The following is a 27,387-nucleotide window of genomic DNA, read 5'->3' as shown; positions in this document are numbered from 1 at the left end:
ACCCCAACTACCCGACAAACTGGGATAAGCACAGAGAAGAATTTCACTGTACTGTAATTATATATGTGACAAATAAAGGCTTTCTTTCTTCTTCTTAGGTTGAATTAGTCCACATAAGACCTTTGTTTTGTAGCTTCAGTTAGCATAATATATCTCAGCAGATTAAAATGGTAGCTAATGCTAACTTCAGTGAACTAGCTAACGGTAGTCAGGATGGCAGACGAAGTGCTGTTGTGTTACTTGGATGTTATTTTGAAACCAAAGCTCAACATGTAAATGAGTTGAAACTGATTATATACAAAATTTTCTTTATTTAAATTCACAATGTTTCAGATTTGTTCCTTTAAAAACACCTGAAATTCCAATTCACTGAAGATTGTAAGATTCACAACTGCTATAATTATTATAGTTTGAAATTTTAAAACTAAAATGAAAACGTAATGATTATATGATTATAACTACATTTAGCTTTAAAAATGAGTGTGAATGCTCTTTGGTTTAAAGTTTTATTAGAAAAGAAAAAGGAATAAAGTTTTTATTTTGTTTTGGATGAATCACCGACTCATACGTTGGCGGACTGCAACTGCAGCGTGATGACGTCAGACTCCGCGAATTTTCTCAGCGCACGGGGACGTCACGTCAGGCGGTTCAAAGAGGAGCAAAGATGGCGGACAACAAAGGCCAAGGGGATACAGAGAGCCCAGCTAGCATGGAGGTAGAACCTCCGACGACGCTTAACGGAGACGCTGTCGCTGAACATTCCGATAAGGCTAACGGCACAGACGCTGTCTTGAAGGACGGAGACGATGGACAGTCCCGGGAAACCGCTCCGGAGACGCCGACACCCAGCGCCGAGAGCAGCGAGTCCGCCGCCGCCGCCGCCGCTGATGGAGGAGGAGGAGGAGGAGGTGGAGGAGAGGCAGAAGGAGGAGGGGAAGCGAGCTCCAGCCGCAGTAGTGTTAACGTTAGCCCGGACGGGAACTCGAATACGGAAAGCACGGAGCCCTCGCTGCCCGCGGTAGACGCCACGGCCACCGCCACTCCCGCTGCCGCAGTGGCGGGCACTTCTTCCCCCGCTCCCGGTACAGAAACGGCGCCTGGCGCTGCTGCGGCTCCGTCCGCGGTGCCACTAAACCTCCTGGATACGTGCGCCGTGTGTAAACAGAGCCTCCAGAGCCGCGACTGCGAACCCAAACTCCTGCCATGTCTGCACTCTTTCTGCTTAAAGTGTATCCCTCAGCCGGAGAGGCAGATCAGCGTGGGAGTCGCCGGTCCCCACGGGCAGGACACGCATATCGGTGAGTGGAGGGGAAAAAATAAATAAAACCAAACCGGAGGTTTCCGGAGATCAGTAACCGCAGATGTTGACGTGATCTTTCTCAGCAAGGTAATAATCATCACAGATGACAAGCTTTAGCAGAAAAACATAACTCCTAACATCTTACTGGAACTTCTCGGATGAGTTACTGGTCATAAATAACGCCAGAGATCAGTCACTTCACACAGAAAGCATGTCAGCTAGCAGGCTAAGCGAACAGTCATGGCCTGCCAGTCAACAGCTAGACATTTCTAAAGCAGGCAGTTTCTTCCTAATAATACTGGTGTTTCTGCTGTATTGATCCACTCCAATATCTCCGTGATGTCTGGGCATCCAGGAGAGACAAACTCTTTTGATTTAAGAAGGATTAGGCGTTATTACTCCAGTGCTGTTCTTAAATTCTCATCTGATTGGCCAGAAGGTGTTGATTAATTTTCTATAACAGCAGCCCACATCACAGGTCTATATTCATGTGCTTGTTCTCTTATCGTTTCTATGGCAACAGCTAATTCTCAGGGTGGAAGCTACACGTAATCCAAGTCTAATCATTGCTTTGGTGAAGGTTTTTGTAAGGAGACGTTTATTTAACATTAATGCGAGGATTCTTTGTGACTGTTGAGTGGTATAAGAGAAATAAAACCCTTCAAGACATGCATTGGAAATTAATCCACTTCAGAGTGTAACAGTAACTCTGCATCGCATTAGGCTGCATCGATCGCTTCGTCGTTGATTATTTTCCTAGAACTGCACGCCTCTGTGTGCTGTATTCCTTCCTTAGTTGGTTCTACATGTCATGTGCGACTGCTTGGATCAGGTCTTTGGCATCTCGGTAGTGTACACATCAAATATTTTGATTAGAACAGTTATTAGTTAGACGGTTATATAATCTATTCCTGATGGTGATGTTTTGTTATCCTGAAATAAGCAGGATGTTGTTTTAAAATGAGGCTCGTTTGGCGTGTGTCGGAGGCTTACTAAAATACTGAACATTCAGCATTGTGTCATTAGTATTTACGAGGATGCTCCTGGACATATTGTTATTTCATTGTAGCACACGTGTATCTGTTTCAGTCCTGTTTGTAAATGACTAGTGCCATATGTTGTGTTAGTATCCATTGAACTGAGAAGATGAGCATGGTCAGTCATGAGCTCAGGTGTTACTTAACCAATGATGAGCAGCTGTTTCTTAAGCTGTGTATGTTTTTTTTTTTTTTTTTTTTTCTTTTCTTTTCTTTTCTTTTCAGGATTTACCTGATGGCTGGTGGCTATTTATTCCCACTTAGTCCACACTATTGTTTTTGTTCCTGTATTTGGCACTGAAAGGAACGTGTTTTGCACAAAGATTCGCTTGCTATTGTAAATCTTGTCCTATCCTCAGCAGCGGAGAGACGAGCACAATGTGTCTGTTATTACGAACCGAAGCATGTGACTCATGAGCTGTTGATTAATATTAACTATTAACAGTTGATGGGTGGCACGGTGGTGCAGCGGGAAGCGCTGATGCCTCACAGCTTCAGGCTCCCTGGCTCAGCTTACTGTCTGTGATGGAGTTTTGTGTTATGTCTCTGTGTTTGCGTGGATGTCATCTCGGTTCTTCGGTTTCCTCCCACTGTCCAAAAACATGCAGCTAGGTGAATTGGCTCTGCTGAACTGTGCATTGGTGTGAACGTGTGTGTTTGGTGCCCAATGATGAACTGGTGTCCCATCCGGGGTGAATTCTCCCACCTTGAGCCAAGCGTTCCCAGGATTGTCTCTTGACCACCATAACCCTGACCAGGATAAAGCGCTTGAAAATGAATGAATTAACAGTTGATGGCAGGATGTGATCATTAAATCTAGCAATGCACTGAAATTTTCACTGAATGCACTGAGCTTTCACCATTAACAATATTTTCCATCCCAGGCAGCAGGAAAAGCTAATCCAGCACAACAAAACACATGGAGTTTGAATGTTTCGTCATCGACAGAAAAATTAGAATGAAAAAAAAAAAGAAAATTCTACATGTTTACATGTTTCTAAAAACATTTTAATGTACCTCTGATATACATTAAAACACGCATTTATACACCTCCAGGGTCCACATCTCCATCCTGCGCTCGGGTATTGTCATGTCCTCCTCGTGTTTGTGTGGGTTTCCTCCGGGTTGTCCTGTTTCCTGCTGAAAACATGCTGGCTACTCTAAATTTGCCATCTGTGTGTGTGTGTGTGTGTGTGTGTGTGTGTGTGTTTGTTTGTTTGTGTGTGTGTTTGTTTGTTTGTGTGTGTGTTTGTTTGTTTGTGTGTGTGTGTGTGTGTGTGTGTGTGTGTGTGTGTGTGTGTGTGTGTGAGAGAGAGAGAGAGAGAGTGATGCGTCCCATCCAGGGTGTATTCCCACCTCAAACCCAGTGTTCCTGTGATAGGCTTTGGATCAGTATCCACCCAGAATAGCATAAAGTGCATACTGAAGAAGAATAAATAAATTAATGAAAGTTATTTTAATGTGTTTACCAAAAAGCTTAACATAAATCCTCATTAGCTTGATCACTTGTAATCTTCTTTAGTGTTCCACCTGAGAAAGTGAATGTGTGATGTAGGGATCATTCCGATCATTCCAGAGCATCAAACTCTGCACATTCAAGTCATCTAGAAATTATCTATTTATATGTATGCATGTGTGTATATATGCATATACATTACATAAATTACATATGCACTACACTATATACACTACACTACACAATATTCTCGGGTGAGTTACAGGGTTACGTGTGTTCAGTGCTTTATCTGGTCAAGCCATAAAGTGGAAAAGCATGACTGTTAGAAAGTGTGGCCTCTATGCATTGTGGGTGAATATCTGAATATCTCTACTACCCTATTACACAGTATGGGAAAAGCAGTACGCTGAAAGAGTAGTATGTCCGAATTCTCCGTATTCATAAAACAGTAGGTGAGAAATACCCGGATGACGTACTGCTTCCGCCGAGATTCTGCAGTACGGAACCAGTCGACACTGCGCTATCCCACGAGGCAACGGGACTGGGGCGGAAGAGCTGTCGGAATCAAAAATGGCAGAAGGCAGAGTGTCGGCTCTTTTTACATGCAAGTGCTATAGGTTAAACGTTGCTCCTTGTTGTTAAACCGTACTTGTTTAACAACACCTGAGTAAATTGTTAACTTGTTGAAGGTTTAAACAAGAAAAAAACTGTTGCGGTGCAGGTGCTCTAATCTGGCTGGCTCTTTAAGATTTTACAGTTGCTATGACGTCGTAGGTCACATGACGATGCCAACATGGCAGATGTAGTATGTCTGGATTGTATTCATACTACACACATATACTGATCAGTACGTACTGTATCAACGGCGCTGAAAACGAATGCAGGACGTACTGGCACGGTACGCGATTTCAGATGCAGCCTGTGTCACACTGCATCCTGTAGAAGCCCAAAGTCATATTTGGACCAAATCATACTTTCAAAGCTTATATGCAGAAAAAAAAATCTATAAAAATCATTTAGAAAATCCCTGAGGGTGAAAGGTCAAATTTACTATTAGTGTCATGTGTGAGTGAGATGTTGTTATTCATCAGTGTGCTACAACCGCTTCATTTAATGTCATTTAATATCAATTGTCCATTGTACCTGTTCAGTATTATGTAATTATTTAAAAATATCAGCATGGATGAGTAAAAAAGGGAAGGAACTGCATTACTTCTTCATTATTGCTACCCCTTGTATTAGGTTCTAGCTTTTAGTGGTTTGTTGTGCATGCGTGTGTGCATGTGTCCGTGCATACACATCACATGATCAGGCTTGGCTTTAATTTAATATTAATTGCAAGCATAAGAGAGTCCATCTTGAATCTTCTGAAACAGATCTACTACCTGTACTTGTGCTACACATGATAGGCAAATCATAGCTATTGAACCTGTTGTTTTGATTCATTTGTTTTATACCACGTCACTGTTGAATTCCTGAATCTGATTGGTCAGAAGGTGTTGATTCATTTTCTATAACAGCAGCTCTGATAGTTCTGGCTGCAAGGCAAATTGCAGGATTGTATTAATGCACTCATTGTAATACGTTATAATTTCTGCAGTAACAAGGACTTGTATGGTGGACTTCACATAATCTAAGAGTAGTAATAAATGGTTGTAATAGCGTGCTGTTTTTATTGTTATACAACGAAAGTGGTATAATCGTTGATATGGTGACGATTTCTGTGAGATGATGTTTATTTAACGTTTATGGAAGGAGTCTTCCGTGCCAGCGCTTTGTAACAGTCAGTACGTTTTCCGCCACAGGAAAGGCTTCAGAACTGAGGAGGTTTATGGTTTCTAGGTAAAATGGCATGTTTGCTTTTGTTTTGTTTTTGTCTTACTACCTTCAAGAGAAAGAAAATAGAGAGGCTGGTGAGGGAACGACTGTTTATAGCTGCTATAACATAAGTAGTAAAAGGACTAAGTTTTTTTGTGTACGTGTTACAACATTAAATGTAACTGTGTTGCTCTTTAATAAATAATTTAATAAATAAAACATTGTAATAGTCGGCTAATTGCTGTTGTATAAGAGGAATAAAAAACTTCAGGGCGTGCTGTTATGGAGAATCAACTTCGGTGTACTAGGAATAACTCTGCTTCGTGTCGGGTCGTATCTCACCACCGCGTCTTGATTACTTTCCAATAAAAACACGCATCGTTGTACATCCTTACACGTGTGCTTAATATGTGCTTAATGATGAGCTATTACTTTTTTCTGCTGCTATTCTTTAAAGTACACACGGCTGTTCATAGTGAAATTTTGGGCTAAGAAATAAGTATAGAATTTGATATTGCTATGATTTTGTTCTTTACATTGAATCTTTTTTTTTTTTTTTTTTGATTTTGAGTTGTGCAATCTGTTGCACATAATAGACCAAGATGGCGACACATGCACATCGGTGTCTCACTAGTTGTTGTGAATCAGCGATAATCTGCTTAGTGGTTTTCAGTTTAGTTGTTCGATTCAGCCATGTATATATTTCCTATAGCCAACAGTCACTTTTCAGTCACGTAGACTTTCAGTGCATGGACATTGCACTAGACGATGGATTCAACTCCCACCAGCTACCTCCAGAGATTATCAGAAGACCACACTTGGGCAAGTCAGCCAATCTAACCGGAAGTAGCAGGCGTCGGCGCCGAGACCGTAAACAAAGACAAGCTGTACTGCATTTCATTGTCTCTGTGCTCGTACTCTGACAATGATAATAAAGTTGAACCTAACCTAAGCTAACCCAACATCCACCTATTGGTTCATTTAGGGTTCTGTATTGTTTGTATTTTTATTTATGCATTTAACCCCTGGTCACGTCGGTTCATAGCATGTTTACATTTTCGCTTTTTATTGAATCATGTGAGACTGCGCCATAGAGAAGTGGCAGCAGTGTGACATTAGGTCAGAGGTGAGCTGCAGCTCGCGGTCACGCTCAGCAAGAAAGAAATGATGCTTGAATGAAGTACACACTGTTTTGTGAAGGGAAGTGTGGTTTTTTTCTTTACAAATGAAATTTGAGACATGGTCCAGGTGATAGTTTCGAACTTGACTTTACTTGGAACCAGAGATTTTTCTTTAACAAATCATTGAACTCTTGTCTGTTAAAATGATAATGTGCCAACTATGTTGTGAATGTTGGTTCCGATTTTAAAGCGATTTCTCTCATACAGAGGTCCCTCTTTTCTGCTTTTCTGTCACAGTATGCTCAATTTCGTTTTTGTGCACAGAACCGAAATATGAGATGCGGGGCCTCTTGAATGTCCCTCTTAACGTTATACAATTAGGCAGAAATGTATAGTATTTTTTGGACGTTTTTGACATTTTTAAAATGAAATTTCCAGATAGAGGCCTTTGTTATGTAGATATTTATCTCCATTTGTGTCTTAACACTCACAGGAGTTTTTCAGTAACATGATTTTGTCTATGTTTGTGTGTTTAAATAATTCATCATTCTGATAGTAAAGGGAAATGATGCTTTGAGCATTTAAAATCAATCTTTATATCATGGAGGGCTTCATTTTACATTCCTGATCTCTGGTGATGCCTCTCAGGTTGTCGTTATTTGTATTTTGAAAAATTTGCAGTTGCCTTTATGCTTAGTAAGAAGAAAAGGTGCTTTGGATAACCATTTAAACCAGCCTTCATTTTAAAATCCTGGTCTATATTTATGCCTCTCATTTCTTAAATATGAGATTGTCCATATTTTGATTCTTAAAATTTATGCGGATTTTGATCACATGTCTTTTTTTTTTTATATATCTTTGGTGGTTGGAGATATTTCACTTAAATCTCTGTAATAATGACATCTTTATTTTACAGTTCTGCTCCTATTTATGTTAGAAGGGCAACACTTGTTTGTGTCTTTTTTTTATTGTTTTTTTTTTTTTTTTTTGGAAAATGTACTATATTCTTAAGCTTTAGTAAAAATAAACGGTGCTTTGTATGTTATGATATTAAAACATATTCATAATTTTACTATCTGGCTTAGTTTCTCAAGATAAGGTTATTGGTGTTGTTGGTGATTTTGTCATATTAGTGATTTAAAAAGACTTTTTCATTTTTTACATTTAATTTTTCATCTCTGTGTCTTTAACCTGTGAGTTTTGTTTAGTCAGGATTTGGAATTTGAAAAATGTACATTGTAAGAAGAAATAGCTATTTGGATATTTTTAAATTAATCAGTAAATCAGTTCAGCATTTTCAATGCATCTGTGCCACTCGAGTCTATAATTAATCTTGTCATTACTTCACATCAAGAAGAATGTTCATGCTTTAAATGAAACTCTAGTCAGAGGCCTGTGTTTTACAATCCCACAGGAGCTGTGAATGTTTTGGCTCTTCTGGAACAAGACTTGTTATTTGTCTAAACACTAATCTCTAATAGTCACTGTGCATGTGGTGATTATCTGTCCTCTGAGCTCTTTTCTGTGTGAGGTGTTTTATGGAGCAGATATGAGTGGTGTTAATGAAGGCTCTGAATAAATCCTGTGCAGTGGACACAGTCCATCATTTCTCTCCACTGGCTGTGTTCACTTCAGCTGCACTCAGCAGCCAATCAGCGTGTGGCTTTTCCCCAGCCGGGGATTAGAGGGAACTGGCTGATTGCAGTAAGCGCCGGCTCAAACAGGCTCAAACCAGTTCGTACCGGTTCTGGCTGCAGCCGGCTAGATGGGGGGAAGTGAATTGATGGCATGTCAAAGACGCTATTAAGAGGGGGGAGTGATGAATGGGAGTGAGGGGGAAGGGAAAAGGCCATATCACACTCATTATCTGATTTAAAAACTGTTTTAGAGTAAAATTCAATTAGTTTTATAGATGGATTAATGTAATGCCCGTGCACTCGTTTGGAGCACACTCAGAATGAAAAATTCACTCTTGGCCCTTTGTTAAAGGCAAACCATCGCAGCTGTCTCTTAGACCTTGCGATAATTTTTATTAAAGAAAAAATAAATAAATAAAGACGCCACAGTAATATAAAAGTAATGTGCGCCTTTGTGCTTCAGGCACCGTTCATTTCCATAGCTAAATTTGTTTAAAGCATTAATATGAAAATGTCCACGATTTGTTTGCTTGATTGTTGTTATTATCCTCTAGACTTTACTCCCTGTTTTGCATACGTGGGTGTGTGCAATGAAGTATTGGTTTCATAATACAGGATTTCTCAGTTAGGTTAAGCTAATATTCCAGTGTGACTATCCCTTGGTATCTTTTATCTTTTTTCCTAAAGGCTTATCCTTGACTTTCCATTTATGGCTTCGTATGTGTGGAGAGATATTTTAGAAATCCTTGGTTAATATTAATATGGTTAGGCAAATATTACTTCAGGGTTGAAATATAATTACGGAGGGTACTTTCTCGCTTCCAGTATATTACCCATGTACAATTCGAAGATGAGGTTTTGAGAAACTTGCACAAACATTTGAACAAGTCTTTAAACACTTCTTATTAAAAAAATTCCTTCTGGCTGAAATATGGCAAGCATAGACGCCAGATGAAGTAAAGTCTACTAAATGAAGTCACTGCTACACGGCTACGTTCTTGGGTTAATGTTGTTGTACATGTGATCCTGTGATGTGATGATCTCACAGTTCCTTGTTTCTTGTTTTGTTCTCTAACCCAATGCTAGTGAATGTCATGCGGTGTACGGTGTGCTACCAGGACTACAAACAGATCGACATGGTGGAAAATTACTTCGTGAAGGACACGACAGAGGCCTCTAGCACTTCGACAGAAAAATCGACGCAGGTGAGAGAATCCGCGCCTTACACATGCATCCAAGTGTAACCATCACTATGTGGTTTGTTTTTGTTTTGTTTTTTTTAGTGAACACACAGCCATAGTGGGTCTTGGAAGTGCACATGATCCTTGTAAGTGTATTTCTATTGTTTGTATGGCTGTAACACTGCAGGTATGCACCAGCTGTGAAGACAACGCCAGCGCCATTGGTTTCTGCGTGGAGTGCGGTGAATGGCTATGCAAGACATGCATTGAAGCACACCAGAGAGTGAAATTCACCAAGGATCATACAATACGTAAAAAAGAGGAGGTCTCTCAAGGTACGTTTTTACGTTCAGGTGCTTGTTTTGTTCAGGAGTAGCATTGCCCCGGGTCACGCTGATTTAAATGACTTTTTGCTAAAACTGCATCAAAGCTGCACACTGATTAATAAATAGGATGCATTCAATATGATTTTGGCATGTTTTCAGATTCAGTTTGTACACTGTTACTTGAGCTGGTGAGTAGTTGAGGAGCTGGAGATCTTGGTAAGTTGCCACAGGTGTGGACAAGTCATGAATTCATGAACTAGGAAAATGAAAGCTCCAGTGTGCTGCCCAGTCCTATGTTACGTTGCCCGGAAGTCAAATTAACTGGACTAAAACAGCAAGCTAATTATGGGCTTTAATGCAGTCTGTGGAAAACAGGCATGTCCTGAGAGAGGGTGACTTTATCAAAGTAAAAACTTTATCCTGTCCTGATAATGTCCCTGGTGATGAAACATCATGTCTGTACCCTTGCCAAATACTCTTTGGCTGACATTTTAGCAATGCGCTGTGGTATTCTCTTGTCGCATGTAAAGATTATTACTGGGGTCTGACTAGAGCCTCCATTTTTGCTTGATGAAGTGGATAAATGTGAGGTTACTGTGTGCTGTGCTCACGTTAGAGTTATATAACAGTTTTTTATGCTGTGCTGTGCTGTATTCTCCTCAGCTTAGTCACTGTTTCCCTCTCTGTTCTTGATGCTGGGAATTCTAATTACTATACCTAGTAAAAATAGTTCCTACTAACAGCCAGGCCACGTCCTTGATGTGCGTGTGTAGTGCAGCAGGTGGTGGAATTTTGGAGGGGAAAAAAAAAGCGCGCACACTACGGACAAATACATGAACCAGCTGGAGTCTGCGTTTCAACAAACATTTCAAATGAAAAGTTTTCTTTGGTAAAGTCAAGAGGGGAGTACACTCAGGTCGCTGAACGAGTGAAAAAAAAAATGTGGGTGACTGTTATATCAACAACCTACTAAACCTGCTGCTGCCAGGTAAATGTGAATCAAACACTGATAGCCCATATATGTAATCTGCATTCCCTAGGTTTTATTAACATGACAAGTATTCAAGCTGTTGTTTTTTGCCTACAAGGTTCTTACAGTAAATATATGAACTAATAAGTAGTCGAGAAGCTGGATCTTAATCATTTGCTAGTTTTGGCCTTGTTCCAACGGGAGGGAGATCGTAATGCAGTTGCTATGGCGACAGGCAGAGTTTCAAGTGAGTCGGTCTTTCGGCCGCACTGTTTTCATTACTGCAAACGCAACTCGAACAGATCTGGAGAGGAGCTGTTAAACCATATGGCCACTCAGGAGTGACTGAGAGGGGAAACGGAGCGAGGGAAGGATTTTAAACGTGATATGTGTGTACAAAGACAATATCACGGCCTAGATTAGACTGAGATTTAGGCATTACCTGGATTAAGGTCATTAATGCTGCACGGCATTACATTCTCCCCAGCTCAGTACAGCTGAGACAACACTAATTAGCTAGTGCAATGCATAATTTATTAATAATAATAGAAGCCAGTGGAAAAAAGAAAAATCCAGTTTTTGCACTTTGTCTTCTCAGTTTTATAACGCAGGAACTGCTTAACACACAGAAATAACACGCATATGATTAGAATTATTAATGATCTGCGCAGTTATTAATGAAATGTTTCGCGTAACCACTACCTCAACCACCTCCTGACAATATTTCAGTCATGAAGAGTTTTCTCACTTTAATCCCTGTGAATGATGTGAAAGTGTTTGGCTATGGTGAGAAACAGAGCTGTCACACACTCATTTCTTATCAGGAGGCACACAGACATGTTGATCTGTCTGATTTCATATATTGCTTTCAGTTACATGAGCCCTGACAGGTAATTAAATCCAAAATAGGCAGTTTATCTCAGGTAGATGTCACGCAAGGCCTCCTCGTCCGACATTAGTGCCTGACCTCACTACTGCTCTTGTGGCTGAATGATCACAAATAACCACATCCACCCTCCAAATCTAGTGGAAAGCCTTCCCAGAAGAGTGGAATGGGATATTCAACAAGTACGTATGGGTGCGATTGGTCAGGTGTCCACATACTTTTGGCATTATAGTGTATTACTGTCTAATGGGTAGGGTCAAAATCTCTATAATTATATAATAACGAAAGGATGTTCTTAATATCATTTTCACCATGATATTTTTTAGTAGTTTTGAAATAATGCACTACTACATTGCTAATTCATCAACATTTTAGAAAGCCTCAGAAAATAAAAGCAAAAATGGGAGGACTTATGTTCTTTTGCATGATGGGTCATGTTTAAATCTTATGACGGGGCCTTGGCTAAGTTGTGTGTTTTGGTGTTGCAGAGTCAGTAGGTACATCGGGACAGAGGACGGTCTTCTGTCCGATCCACAAACAGGAGGCGCTCAAGCTCTTCTGTGAGACCTGCGACAAGCTGACCTGCAGAGACTGCCAGCTGCTGGAGCACAAAGAGCACAGGTCAGACATCCACGCACATCATCACTGTTAATATTACCCACCCCCAGAGGTGAGCTGTTGTGTTTACAACCACATTCCTAGTCCTTCCAGATTTTCATTTTCAAGGCTTTGATGAGTTCAGGTGTGTTAAACCAGGGAGAATATAAACCCAAGACTGAGAATCACTTGTAAGGATGTTATTCTAACACTGTTTCAGCTGAATAAGCTTCCCCCAAGTACAGCCCTCTCTCAGTCCTGTTTTACTCACCCACATGGTAATATAATAACTAAACCTGGTAACAGACGTGGCCCTTTCTGTTTACTGTCATACCTGTAGATTCTGACATAGGACACAGACACATAATCCTGTCCCAATCACTAGGTCAAGTCTTGTAACAAATTATATTCATTCTGCCATTCTGCCATTAACATGAAATATGGTAATATGCTGTTTATTAACACCTTGTAATTAACATAAATGCTTATTCCCTTCAATAATATTGTAAAGCTGTCAAAATATTTTGGCAATAACTGCATGATTACATAATGTTATATTTTGATATTTTGTTTGTTAAAATTACCTATCAACAGATATATGGTCAGAGGATAATCACTTGTCTAAAAATTCACATTCCTAAGTCATATAACCATACTCCTTTCCCAGTAGCTTCTCTGTAGTTACTGAATAATACAGTTCTAAAGTGAATAATCAAAGAGGTTAAGGGGTGATTCTTTTGGGGTTATAATTCCAAGATGGTGATCTGCTATTAATTTACTTGATTGTCTACATTAATATCCACCCTAGCCTGTTCTACCTAAGCTGCTCTGCAACCTGTTTACTGTCATGCTGCTTCTTATCATTACTGAGGCCTTCAGAATAATGAATCATTATGGAGTGATTTCATTTTGCATACTGACACCTGCATTATGTAGCGAATAAAACATGATGGTTTGTGCTGTTATTGAAACATAATTAGTGATGAGGTGGGGTGATGCCTGAGCTTGCCCTAAAATGTTTTATACCTCTTATACTACAGGCAACATATTTATTATATTAATATATTTTTTCATTAATTAAAGAATGACGTCTTATACCTTATATCTTTTATCCGTTTACAGTTACATTTAATGTCATGGAATGTCTACAGATAAACAGGAAAGTCTCCTGAAACTTACTGATGATTACAATTCTCTGACACTGTAGACTCCTTCGATGAATGTTAATTAAATATCTCTTTATAGAGAACCTTGGCATATCAACAAATGTATATTTTGCTTTGTAATATGACAACATTTATTCATTTGTTTATTATTAATCTTGGATTGTCCACCATACAAATACCTGTGAATTTGTTGTTACTAGCGTAATGAATGACGTATTAGAACGAGCGCATTAATATAAACGTGTGGTTTGAATTACAGCTGGCACTACTGTCAGAGCTGCTGTTAAAAAAAAAATATAATAATCAACACCTTGTGACTAATCAGAATCGAGAATTTAACAACGCTGTGGTGTGAAACCCTATATAGCCTTCTGATTTTCTTGTCTTTATAGCCTTCTGATTTTCTTGTCCTCTGTGGCAGGTACCAGTTCCTGGAGGAGGCCTTTGAGAATCAGAAAGGAATTATTGAGACGTTCATGGCCAAACTGCATGAGAAGAGGAATTTTGTACAGTTTTCTGCAGCTCAGGTGCAAAATAGGTAAGACTGAAAAGTCCTGTTGCAGTTCTGACTAAATGTGTGTAAATCACAGGTGTGTTACTGTAGTTACATGTCAATTAAACCCATTAATTCATTATTAAAATGCTTCACAAAACTAGTTCACAAGGTGACAGTTACTGCACTTGGACACTCCCTATTATATAAGATTATATAATTCTCTATAATACTCTCTATTAAATAAGACTTAGACACTTGTTCTTTTATTAAAAAAATATTTAATGGATGTCCTTCCTCTTGTTACAGATTAAAAGAGGCGGCTGAGACGCACAAGAAGGTTGAGCATGAGATTAAGATTGCCGTCTTCACGCTTATCAATGAAATCAACAAGAAAGGCAAATCTCTACTTCAGCAGCTGGAGGTATGGGGAGTGCTGATGCAGAAACACAAAGAAATACGAAAACAGCAGGCTTTTGTTTCTGTGTTCCTTAAATATTGCTAAATAATATAACAAATCTGTTTCTGTTAGGCTTATGTAGAGTTTCTGTATTACTGGACATTATGTCCTTTTAGCCGTTACTATGGAAACGATAATATATTAGAACGAGCTCATTAATGCAAACTTAACACCGCAACGAATTTAACACCATAGTGGTATAAATGAGATTAACTCACACGTTCAGTGAAGGGAAAATAAATCCTGAGCTCCATGTCCTTGTCTTCTTGCTCTGTTGCAGAGCGTGACGAAGGAGCGCACCGTGAAGTTGCTAAACCAGCAGCGGGACATCAGCTCACTGGCACAGCAGATCCTGCACGTTCTGCGCTTCACTCACTGGGCCATCAGCAACGGCAGCAGCACCGCGTTGCTGTACAGCAAGAGATTGGTGAGTCACTCTGATTTGAGCCTAAACTAAACTACACATATGGAAAGGCTTCTTATGTGCCTGTATTTCTGTATTAAGACCACCCTTTATTTTAGCAATCGTGAGATATTTATGATAAAAAGAACTTTGAAATTTAAAAGTCGGTTCAAATTAAAGAAGAGCTAAATCACATGATTTTACCAGATATTCAGAAGGTTCCACAATCTTGTCAACGGTTACCACTCATCTTGTCAGTGAAGATAGCAAAACAAGTACGTTTAAATTAATGTAAATTGAATCACAGTTGTGGGTTACTTAAATTAATAATGAACATTTGGTGCCCCTTTTGTTCACGATGGTCCTCTAGTGCAAGTGTAAATGTGATGCCAGAGGTGAGAAACTTTCTCTACAGCTGGGATGAGTGAAACATTTGGTGTTATCCAAATGGTTTTGTGAAAGAGGTGTAAGGTTCCCACCTGGCATTAACATGCTTCCTGAGTGATCGGATCACAAGTATCCGAAGATGTATTGTGATCCGATCACTCAAACCACGTTTGGAGGTGGTGTGGGACACACATGGCCACATCGTATTTGTAGTCTCGATGTGTCCCGGACAGCAACGAAGGACCACCTGATCGACTGCGTCATTGCCCGAGCTAGATAATATGTAATCATAGCGAGACTGTTTGGAAATCGCACTGAACTGTAGAGCTCTCTGCCGCTAGGCTAATGGATAAAGATGATGCTATAACAGCAGAGGTGAAATCTGCTTTTCATAGCCTCATTCGTCATCTCTTCTCTCATTCCTTTATAATTTTCATTAGCAGAAACTTTTGAAATAGTCTGTAAAGCTACATGAAAGATGATTCGCGGGACATTTCTGTCTGGAAATAAATGCAGCGGAAGACCGTGTGATTTTAAACTTTTTGAAACAGCTCATTAAGGTGTGTGAAATGTAATTTGCGGGACATTTTTGCCTGAAAATAAATGAAGCGGAAGACTAACTTAATAATTGTGCGTGACATCCTTCCTTCAGTGGAAACGATGTGTGATATCTGATCACAAAGGTTCACTGAAGACGCATTCGTAATGCTAGGTATGAACGGCTGTGCGTCCCTGCTGTCCACTTGTGATCTGATCACCCAGGACGCATGTTAATGCGAGGTGTGAACGGGGCCAAAGAGGCACTATAATTTCTTACAGTTTTGTAACAGTGTATGGATTTGATGCACTTTCTCAGTAGAACGTGAAGGAGCAATTTGATGTGCATTAATGTCTGAGCAGCACCTAAATGTCTTCGTCTGTAACAATCGGGTCCGTGCAGTACTCTCTCCTGGGTGGAGAAGCTGTGTTTGGATAACCCAGCAGCATGTGATTTTTACTATGGTGGCTTAGTCAGTTTATGAATGTGGTGAAAATTAATCCTCTTCAGTTTAAGTAAAGGAGTGTTATGTGTTTAACACAACTGGTTCAGTTTATGCATAGGTTTGTATCAGCTCTCTTTCCTGGGAGTGAAGTACACTTGATTAACTGTGGCATGTCCTTCAGGGAAATCTCAATCAACTCCTAATGGCCAGTGGTACAGTTCACGTGCACACGGTGTCTACGCAACCAGCATTGTTCACATGCCCATCTGTCATCATTCACATTAACAGCATTTAGCAGACGCTGTTTTCCAGAGCCGCTTAGCAGCTTGAACAAGTGCTCTGTTGTCTCTTAAAAGTGATGTCCACTAGGTGGCAGGTCAGAGCTGAAACTTCACTGGCCAGCAAATTACCATGTCAACCTGTAAAACATTTGTGTTTTCATGCCAATTTTTCACTTCTGAGTTTTGCAAGTTGTAATGTGACTCAAATCATTTTATAAGACCTTGCGCACAAGCCGCACTGCCTCCAATGTTCATTTATGTATTACAGTTTGGGTTACGTTCTATGCTGTTGTGACCACGTATTTTATTTTATACACTTTGCTTTGTTTTAGAGTCATAATATTAAAATTTCATTCTGACGTTTTTCCCTTTGCCTTTGTTTAGATCACGTACCAGCTGCGCTTCATGCTTAAAGCTCGTGTTGACCCGGTGCCTCATGCCAATGGAGCGGTCCGCTTCTTCTGTGACCCCACCTTCTGGGCCAAGAACGTCGTAAACCTTGGTATACAAAACACAAAAAAAACAACCAAATGATAAGGCAAAACACTACATTGCAACATATTGAAGCACTCCATAAACATTCAAGCTAAATTGTATTTTGTCTCCTCTTGCTTAGGAAACCTGGTGATTGAGAAGGTGCCCCCTCCAGCCCCCCACCCTCCCAACATGATGGTGGGGCAGCAGATTTCACCGGGCCACAACACAGCAGGAAAACACCCTGGGCAGATCAACCTGGCACAGCTGCGACTGCAGCACATGCAGCAGGCTGCTTTTGCACAGAAACAACAGCAGCAGCAACAGCAGCATCAGCAGCAGATGCAGCAGCAAATGCGCATTGCCTCGCAAATGTCCCAGCATCCACGGCAGGGAGGACCACCTCAGATGATACAGCAGCAGGTGAGCGGTGTGTGTGTGTGTGTGCGTGTGCGTGCGTGTGTGTGTGTGTGTGTGTGTGTTGGGGAGGGCTAGATTAGGGTTACAGTGTATGGTTGGAGACCATATATAAAATAGTCTCAAATTTTTTTGCTTTATTCTTAATTTTTTTAGTCTTTAGTTACTTTCCTTTCACCTTCCCCTTTTGTTATTTTAATGATTAAAAAAAGGATATGGTATCACTGAGGCAATGCACAACTGTTGCACTGCATAGCACTGCTGCTTTGTGTGTAACTGGAGTGCTGGTATTTGCATGGAATTATGGGGAATTTCAGTTGAATATCAGTAGGCTACAAACAAGTTGCTGAAACATTCTACCAGTGTGAGTTCTTTCCAGTTTTTCCTTTTCTGTATGTACAATCTAGTAGCTCTGGATTAAGCTATGTTTCTAAATAATAGTAAGCTAGTAATAAAAACTGGTTTTCATTTTTTTCTAACTTTTGTTGAGACACTGATGGGCACAAATTCAAAATTTTTATGCCCTTAACAACAAATGTCTAGAACCTTTAATATTTATATAAATAAACTTAAAGCACTTGACAGTATAGGTGCAAAAATCAAAGTAAAGTTTGACAAATGTTTCATATGATTTCCTTCTCTTTTTACATATATTGTAAAATAGCTTAATTTAAAATATGTTAAATATAAAAATATTAAATGCTATCTAAAGTTATTATTTGTACTAGTATCAGGGTTGGAAAAAGATAGTGGCAAAAAGTATAGGCGATTCCTCTGCACAAATATTCCCTCAGATTTTAATTAGTACTCTAATTAGTGTCTGATTTGTGTTCTTTTAATTATTTATTATTTTCAGCCTGTGTCATACATTACCACTAATGAGCATCGTCTCTGTTTCAGCCTCCAAGACTCATCAGTATGCAGTCGCTGCAGCGGGAGGGAGTTAACGGCGGGCCCCACATGTACCCCCCACCCCCTCACCTGCGCATGGCGAACTCGCAGAACCGCATGCCTGTGGCCCAGCCCCGCCTCAATGGCCAGCCGTATCCCATGATGCAACCACAGCTCCAGAGACAGGTCAGTGTGACACGCTTTATATTGTGGAATCAGGAGTTGTGTTTAACCTCATTCCACAGCCTTCCTTAAAAACAACCCATTTTCTCTTCCTCTGCAGCATTCCAACCCCGGCCACGCCGGCCCCTTCCCTGTGACATCCCTGCACAACGTCAGTGCTGCTAACCCCACCAGTCCCACCAGCGCCAGTATGGCCAGTGCCCATGGGCACCGGGGGCCCACCAGCCCTGTGGTGGGCCCCATTGAACTCATTCCTTCAGTGACCAACCCTGAGAACCTGCCCTGCCTCCCCGACATCCCCCCCATTCAGGTACACACACACACACACACACACACACACTGCTCTTGAACTGATCTTATCTCTACTGATTTGTACAACATGCTAAGATCCACCCACTGAAATGTTTTTTTTTGTTTTTTTTTCTCTCCTGCTGTTTGTCAGTTGGAAGATGCAGGTTCCACCATGTTGGACAATCTCTTAAGTCGCTACATTTCTGCTAGCACACAACCCCCAGCTCTGGCATCCAACAACAACCTCAACTCCTCACCGGGCCCCTCCACACACTCTCCAGGGTCATCAGGTATGTCAGTCTAACATACATCAGTCATGTATTTCAAACTAAAATAAGAAAATAATAATAATGAAATAAATAATACCAGTGGCCAAAAGAAAAAGATGACAATATAAAACTATTGCTCTTACTAAAATATTACATTCTGTAAATAAAATCGGTATTTTGTGCCAACCAGTACAGTAAGATAAGAATATTGGTGATGTCATACGATCAAGTTTGCGATTAGGTGAACAAATGTAATTGTAAACTGACAGAAAATGTTAAAATAAATACAGCGATGTATATGTATGGATATTTTGTTTTGAATGCATGTTTGTAATGTTTTCCCAGGATTATCAAGCTCACTCACTCCTGCACGGCCGTCCAGCTCTTCCAGCACAGGAAGTCGCGGCAGGTCAGTGGTGCAATGCAGCACTAAACATGCTGGTGCACTTTTCCCTCCGTGTTGGTCATTAGATAGTTTCTCTAAAGAGCACTGTGATATTTAACAGCAGCATGTGTGGGTGAAAATATGCATGCTGCACACAGTGTTCTTTCACTCGGATGTGACCGTAAAAAAAACAAAAAAACAAAAACATATATATTTTTACGGTCACATCCGCGTGAAAGAGCACTGAGTACAGCGTGCATATGTTCACCTTTTTGCTTTGACTTTTTGTTAGCACATATGACAATATTGTTGGACAATATTGTTGTTTTGAATGTCACCCACTAAACAACAACATAGAAATAGCTTATTTAGTTAATTAGTATATTATATTAATTAGTTTGGTTATATTAATTAGTAGTGGTTGTATGTAGATGCCTTTGTTGTGGAAACGTGCTGTGTGTCTGTTGTAGCCGAGGGTCAGCGGGCAGTTCAGGGCCTGTGAACGCAGCTCCAGAACAGGTGAAGGTCAAACAGGAGCCTGGAGCGGAGGAAGAGTGTGGATTCTCCGGGGCCAACGTCAAGTCCGAACGGGGCAAAGATGGCCGACGGAGCGCTTGCATGGTATTCTGACTTCTCTCTGTTTCAGCTCTGCCTTTAGACACACTTCCAGCTGCATTTGAAAACCTGACATGACCCTGATAGAACTACAGCAGCATATTTTGAAAATCATTCAGATGGATGCTGTTGTCTTTTCTATAACAGCATTTGTCAAGTGCAGCTGTGAATCACAAATCATTCCCAGAAACCATTCTGGTTGGTCATGCCTGTGTCAGGCACTGTATAAGTCTTAAGGCCTTAACACACCAAACACAGATGTTTTTATTCATTTTAAGGTTAATTTTGGGTGCCATGGTGTGCTAATCTAAATTCCTGAACTTAATTCCTAGTTGAGTCATGAATTTTATTATGACTCAACTTAATGTGTGTGTTTAGAATTTTCATTATACCAAAAAAAAAAAAGCTTCCTCTGCCATTATGTGGTACTATCTGGACTGCTGTTTTTTTTTCCACAGTCTGTCACTTATTTCTATTCTTCTTCTCCCTGTGTCCAGATGAGCAGTCCGGAGGCCAGCTTGACTCCTCCTCTCCCCGTGCTGGGTTCCGTGTCCACCGGTTCTGTGCAGGACATTTTAAGGACATTGGGAGAGAACATTAAAATGGAGCCACAGAGCGAGAACCAGCCGCCGTCCTGCAGCAGCACACAAAAGCCGAGCTCCCAAAGCAGTGCTCATTTCACCAACGGGACCCAGACCACTCTGCTTTCCCATCGCTCTCAGAGGAGCAGCATCAGCGGCTCTCAGACGAACGCTAACAGCCAGTCGAACACAGAGGGAAAAGAGGACGACCCGAACGAAGACTGGTGCGCAGTGTGTCAGAACGGGGGAGAACTCCTGTGCTGCGACCGCTGCCCTAAAGTCTTCCACATCACCTGTCATATTCCTACACTCCGCTCCTCACCCAGGTTAGCGCCATCTTAACATACTGCTGCATGTTTTGTACGATTTATGTGCTCTGGGTTTCAACTTTGTCAGTTTTACTCATGATCTACCTTTTTTTTTTTTTTTTTTAATTATCCACAATACGTGAAATTTATATTATGTATAAAGTAAGGTGATGATGTCTTACCTTTAGTGTCTAATGACTGTGGCAAGGAGTATTTTTAGTGTTTAGCAATAGATAGGGTATGAAAAATCTTTCAGTACCTTAATAGCACTCACATTCTCATTAGGATGTGAGACAGTTACATTTATTTAAGGCACATTTGGATCCTAAACACACCCTGTTCATCTCATCAAGTGTATGTGATTACTACTTTCCCTGGAGTGGCCAAACAAGTGACTTTTGATGCAAATATCAATGATTTCAGTCTAATTGTTCTGATTACACTTGCATGACCACATATGCATCCGTCAGAACACATATAAATGTAGCTCAAATCTGATTTAAAAAAAAAAAAAAAAAAAAAGCAGCTTCACTCCTCTTATGTGTTTGTTTCAGATGTTGAGCTCTCTTTCTCCTTTCTCTCTCCTTTTTTTTTTCTTTTCATACAGTGGAGACTGGATGTGCACATTTTGTAGAAGTCTGACCAACCCTGAGATACAGTATAATTGCGATGATGATCCTCCTAATAAGAAAGACAAGAATGAGCAGGGTCTGAGTCCTGAGGACCAGAGGGTGAGTTCCTGAAAAAAAAAGGGGGAAAAAAATCCTTTCGTCAGTCCATTTTTTTTTTTTAGTTTGAAAAAGACAGTTTGTTTCTGCTAAGGGGAATGTACAATCGATGTACATTATATTTGTGAGTTTGTGATGGTGTATATATCAGCAATAACATGTTTTTTAGCTTTTAATTTCTTTTTTAATTGTTTCTCTTCCTGTTTTACAGAGATGTGAGCGTCTGCTGCTTTATTTATTCTGCCATGAATTGAGTGTAGAGTTTCAGGAACCTGTTCCTTCTTCGGTAAGATCGCTAGAATGTCATGTCACTGTTTCCAAAACTTTTTCTTGTCCGGTTTAATCTTTAAATGTTTATCACTGAGTCTGACTGCTTTATGTTGAACACAAAAATAGTGTTCATGTAGTGGACCTGGTTGTAAGGGCTACTATACCACAACACTGTAGATTTCTTGAATGTGATTATCAGAAGGTGTTGATTATTTTCCTATAACAGCAGCTCTGGAACTAGTTCTGGCTGTAATTAAAATCACAGACTTATATTAATGCCTCAGGTTTATGTTAATTTACTCAGTTTTATATTAATGCATACTTTATAGCTGCTATAACATAAGTAATAACAGGAACTGACTTGTTTTGTGAATGTTCCATAACATTAAATGTAACTTTAAATGGTTAAAAAGTATTACATGGTATTCTCTAATTAATAAATTGAATCATTGGCTTCAAGTTCCTGTGGTATAAGAGCAAAAACCTTTTTTTTTGTGTTGTTATTGGAAAATAATTAACTTGAAAGTGAAACAACACACCCCCATGTTTTATTGCTTACTTATTTTAAAACCAACTTGGCAAAAAAAAAAAAAAAAATTAAACAGATTTTCACATGCAGTCTGTGTTCTCATCCCAAAGCCTTCCAAAGTGTTAGGTTGTTTTACATTTCCAGACCAGTTGTATACAGCCCAGATTTAGGCTTTGGTCTCTTTACCAGGTGCCCAACTACTATAAGATCATAAAGCACCCCATGGACCTGAATCTGGTGAAGAGGAAACTGCAGCTGAAGCACCCGCAGCACTACCAGAGCCCCAAAGAGTTTGTGTACGACGTCCGTCTCGTATTCAGCAACTGTGCCAAGTACAACGAGGTGAGTGGGAGCATGTCCACGCCAGTTAAGGGTCTGGGACTCATTGCATGCAGGAACAAGGATGGTGATGTTTTTGTGCGTGTCTGTGTTTTGGATTTTATTCTTCCCCACTTTCAAGTGGTTTTGGATAAATACGTAACCAAACAAATATATGTAAATGTTTTGGTGTCAGAATCAGCATAGAAAGCAGTGTGTTTTGCATGAGTTTGGTGCATCGTGTACACCCAGTCTTTCGTAACACACCCATACTAACAAGTGAATGGACCCGATATGGCTATGAACATTTTGGCGTGTTTTTGAATGCAATGGCTGTTCAGTAATTCAAACACTTTCCCACCAGTATTACATTTGTGTAACACACATTGCACGGTTGTTTTAGTAAAATCCAGATGTTGCCTGATGTTGAGTTCAGTGGTATGGCGCTTTCTCACAGTAACTTTACAGAAGCCTTGGCTAGACGAGTGTCTGTTTATTCAGATGACATCGTTTTTGCATAAATATATAAAATGGTTCCATTTAACAAATTATACGAACCAAAGTGGTGGGTTGTACAGTATGAAAATCATGGATAAGCAAATAGATTTGAAATGCAAAACTTATTCCCAGTTAGTCAGATCTGTCATTAATTATCAAGCCCAAAACTCACCAACATTATGAAGATGTATGCCTTTACTTTTAAGCCAATTATGTAAGGAAAAAATAAACCATGACTGGATGTAGTGTTATAGGAAGATAATCAACAGTGCAGTGGTGTGATGCAGCCTGAGGTGAACGGGGTTACTGTCAACTCCGCTTCATGTCAGGCTGCCTCACACCACCCCATCGTTGATTATTTTCCTATAACGGCATGTCCCTTAGTGTTCTATATCTTTTATACCACAGCTATGGGAGATTTTGGAGTTACGTGTTACACAGTGCTCTCTACCACATCATCAAAACACCAACTGGAAGAATGGTGTTTATCCCTTCAGTTCAGTTCCATCGACGTGTAGAATCTGTGCCAAAGCACATCAGAGTTGTTCTGGAGCTCCGTGGTGTCTCAACACACACACTATTAGTTTTTTTTTTTTTTAGCTTTAATCGTTCACTCGTCTGTAGCTTCTCCGTCATACTGGATTTGCAGATTAAAGTTGTTTGCTTCTAATCTAATAATCAAATTATTATTTCTTATACAAAACCTTTTGATGTGCTAGCTGTCCATTTCTTTGTGTCTTCACCTCAATTCACATTGGTGACATTTTGATGTTTGTCATCATTCATACCTGGTATTAACATTACAGGTTTTTAGAGGGGGTCAGACATATATCACTACATAAAATTTGTAGAATCAAGGCTAATGCGTCCCCAGTGTATTTCCAGTAACCAGGGAAGAGTCGCTAAAAACATTTAACTTTCCTTTACTTCAAAAAATGTGAAATTAAAAAAAGGTATATTCAAATAACGCTTTAGTAGGGGTAGGAAAGAAAGTAGTTGCGCATCACTTTTAAGTGCCTTTGCATAATAATTGGTCTATAATTTTATACTCCTTTAGACAGAGCAAACATTAATATGAACAGGAAAATTATAAACACATTCGTTTAACTTTTTTAACCAACAGCAATCTGCCATCTTCAGCTTGTCCTCAAAAATAGTTCCTTAAACACTTTTAGATCGAATCACAGATGGCTTTATATGTATGCATGAGGGTGGGTCAAATGAAAACCTTCATTTCGTTTTTCTTTTGCATTGAATAAGTATATCATTTTTCTACATAATGAAATGTTTTATCCAATTCAAATATTCCAGCACTCAATGAGAAAATAATTAATGTCACATTTTTCATTTTCATTTCACTTGATTCGCCGTCTTCTATAGGGTATGATATAGTGGTGCACTGGAACTTGCATTCATTTGGGGTTCAGTCACAGAAAAAATGTAGATTTTAGCAGGAATGAAATAGTGTGTAATGAAGTAAAGGTAAAGTTTTTTGCAGACTTTACATTTACATATAGTAGGGGTTTAACGATGCATCATGTGACATGCATCATGGAATTGTGCAATTCACCTTGTGGAAATCAGCGTTCTGTTAATTATGCATCTAATGCAACTGTACTGTTTCAACACCAGAGGTCATAATTTGCACAATCCATAGAGTTTAATTATATAGAGAGCACTCTAGTCACGATTGCACTCTTTCTTGGAGAGCCTGCGGCATTACTGGGAATTACCAGGAACAACGACGCACGTTAAAGGTTATACGGTTATACAACCACGTTATAACAGTTAAAAAGAGCACTTCAGCAGCTTAGGCTCAAGCCCTGCGGTGCTGCAATCTACAGTGCCCAAGAAAGAGGCAGCGGAAATTGGGCACTTTAGCTAACTTTGGAGCTCTATTTGTGGATAAAATGATGCCTCAGGCACTACTATGGAGCTCATTATGTTTCAAAGATTGTTTTCCCTGGGTCATAGACTTTATTTCTTGTTTATTTATTGATTTTATGATTTTAAGATATGGTGAACCTGTATTGTTTATGTAATTAAACCTCTTTATGCATTATTTATGATTCAGAAATAAAAAAGGAGTTTTTTCAGTCATAACAGTTATCTGTAAACAGGTATCTACCTCAGCTGTCCGCTTGTGATTTGATCACGTGAGGAGGATGTTAATACCAGGTTTTAAAAGCAGCCTAGCACTCAGGTTTACAGCTAATCTGTTTACAATCAGGTCTTTGAGGAGCTTTGATTGTTGAGTGCAGTTGTAATTTATCTACATTTATTAAGCACCTTAAAGGTCAATTCATGAAATGCCATCATGGCACAAAAAGCTCTTAATGTAATCAGTCTTTAATTAAAGCGATTAGTGAAGAGATTATGAAAGACCACAAGACTTCCAAAGGCTTCGGTCCCAGTGGAGTGACTCACGTCTCATTTCCTCTGTCTCTATTCACTGTGTACCACCTCTTCATCTGTGATCGGCATTCATGACATTCACGAACTTTTATTTGTTCAGTAAAAACATCTTGATGTTTTGTTGATTCATTTTCCCTGCAAAATCTAGGCACTAGGAGTTTTTATATCAGGAATTATGTGTATGTGACAGGAAAGTTTCTGTGACTTTACAGTATTATTTCTTGCAATGACTCTGCTGGAATCAATGTCAAAGAAGCACTATATACTTGTTATTCAATTAGAGAATTTTATTTTTGTTCTTGGTATACAATGTGATATTGAGACATCAAAGACATTGATATTATTTTTTCCTCAAAAAAAAAAGGGTAAATTTTTTTTGACAAACGTAATTTTTTTTTTGTGCAGACTGAATATTGTGCTCCTTGGACATTTTGTGCTCCTCAAATACAGTTGAGGTTGTTGCCTCTCTGTATCTATGGTATAAAATATTTCTTCCCCCTTTCTGTTTTTTCCTTTTTTTTCTATTTTATTGCACTGTTATCACCCCCTTTTTAGATGTCTCGAATAATCCAGGTATATGATGAGGAGAAACAGAGTAATGTGCAGGTAAGCCGTTCCGTAACACACACCGATGGAGGGTTGGGGCAGGTGTGTTGGCGTCCGAGCCACTTAACCCTCTGCTCTAATTCTCCCCTCTTTTGCTCTCCTTCGTCTCTCACTCTTCTCGATCTCTCTGTCCCTTTTCTCTTCCCTCCCTCTCTCTTTCTCTCTTCCCTTTCGCAGGCTGACTCGGAGGTCGCCGAGGCAGGGAGGGCCGTGAGTCTGTACTTTGAGGAAAAGCTGGCTTTGATCTTTCCTGACCAGAGTTTCCCAGTGGAACCGGAGAAGAGATCCCGGGACGAGGACACCGCCGAGGAAGCAGCAGCGGACTCGGATGACGAGTTTGTGCATCCGAAGCGGAAGCGATTAAAACCCGAAGAAAAGCCTGTGCACATAAAGTGAAGAGGATCCTGCAGGACATAGGAGCTGCAAAACCAGTGTTTTTTTGTCTTCCTCACAATCTCTCGCGCATTCTGCTCTGATTGACTCATGCTGGACTCGATGGTATCCAGAGCACACGTTCCTGTCCTGCTTACTACGAAGGTTTATTGTAAATAAGTATGAACTATGAAACATGAGTCTTAATGTTTCTTTCTTTTTTTTTGGGAGATGTCATCAGATGAGTTGGATTTTGTCTCTAGTCTTTGTCTCACCAGAAGGTGCTGACAAGGACCAAAAAAAACTTGTATTTAAACCTGGGTTTGGACTTAAGTAAACAATTGTTTTTCTTTTCCTTTTTTTTTTTTTTTTAAAAAAGAATATCATATATGACCACATTTGTAAATCTGTTGTGATTTATGCTTTATAAAAGGACTGAAACTCCCATCTACTCGTCTTGCTGTATAATACATTTATGGCTTATCTGCTCCTTGTATACGTGCATTTGTTCTGTTGCAGTTTTGTGCTCTTCTGTAAATAATTCATCTCAGTTTGAGAGGTTGATAAATGGTCATTTTCCCTCCCCCAATAAAACAGTCACCACTGTATTTTCTCAAATCTCAGACTCCCCTTTCGGATGTATATAAAATGCCGGCATGTCGTTATGAAAGGTTTTCCTAAGGAATGAAGTTAAAAAAGTCGGAGTCCTCCTATGTTTGTCACAGTGAAAGAACA

At 39.8% G+C, this 27,387-nt stretch overlaps 1 protein-coding gene across 2 annotated transcripts; it reads left to right on the top strand.

Moving 5' to 3' along the window:
* The first annotated feature begins 425 nt into the window (after positions 1-425).
* trim33 (tripartite motif containing 33) lies at positions 426-27,260 on the top strand. Of its 2 annotated transcripts, XM_034306286.2 has the most exons (20): positions 428-1,298; positions 9,456-9,574; positions 9,738-9,885; positions 12,221-12,353; positions 13,917-14,033; positions 14,298-14,412; positions 14,729-14,875; positions 16,887-17,004; positions 17,119-17,399; positions 18,294-18,470; positions 18,568-18,777; positions 18,910-19,048; positions 19,373-19,436; positions 19,883-20,033; positions 20,525-20,934; positions 21,524-21,647; positions 21,856-21,930; positions 22,633-22,785; positions 26,230-26,280; positions 26,458-27,260. In XM_034306286.2, exons 1-20 carry the CDS (start codon positions 665-667, stop codon positions 26,674-26,676), a joined length of 3,585 nt encoding a protein of 1,194 aa, XP_034162177.1. In that variant the 5' UTR covers positions 428-664; the 3' UTR covers positions 26,677-27,260. The 2 variants fall into 2 exon arrangements, with proteins under 2 accessions (XP_034162178.1, XP_034162177.1); XM_034306287.2 differs by lacking the exon at positions 26,230-26,280 and having other exon boundaries at positions 426-1,298.
* Positions 27,261-27,387: the final 127 nt, after the last annotated feature.

Source organism: Pangasianodon hypophthalmus, chromosome 8, assembly GCF_027358585.1.
Source record: "Pangasianodon hypophthalmus isolate fPanHyp1 chromosome 8, fPanHyp1.pri, whole genome shotgun sequence".
Taxonomy (NCBI): Eukaryota; Metazoa; Chordata; class Actinopteri; order Siluriformes; family Pangasiidae; genus Pangasianodon; species Pangasianodon hypophthalmus.
This window is presented reverse-complemented; position numbering and strand designations above follow the sequence as displayed.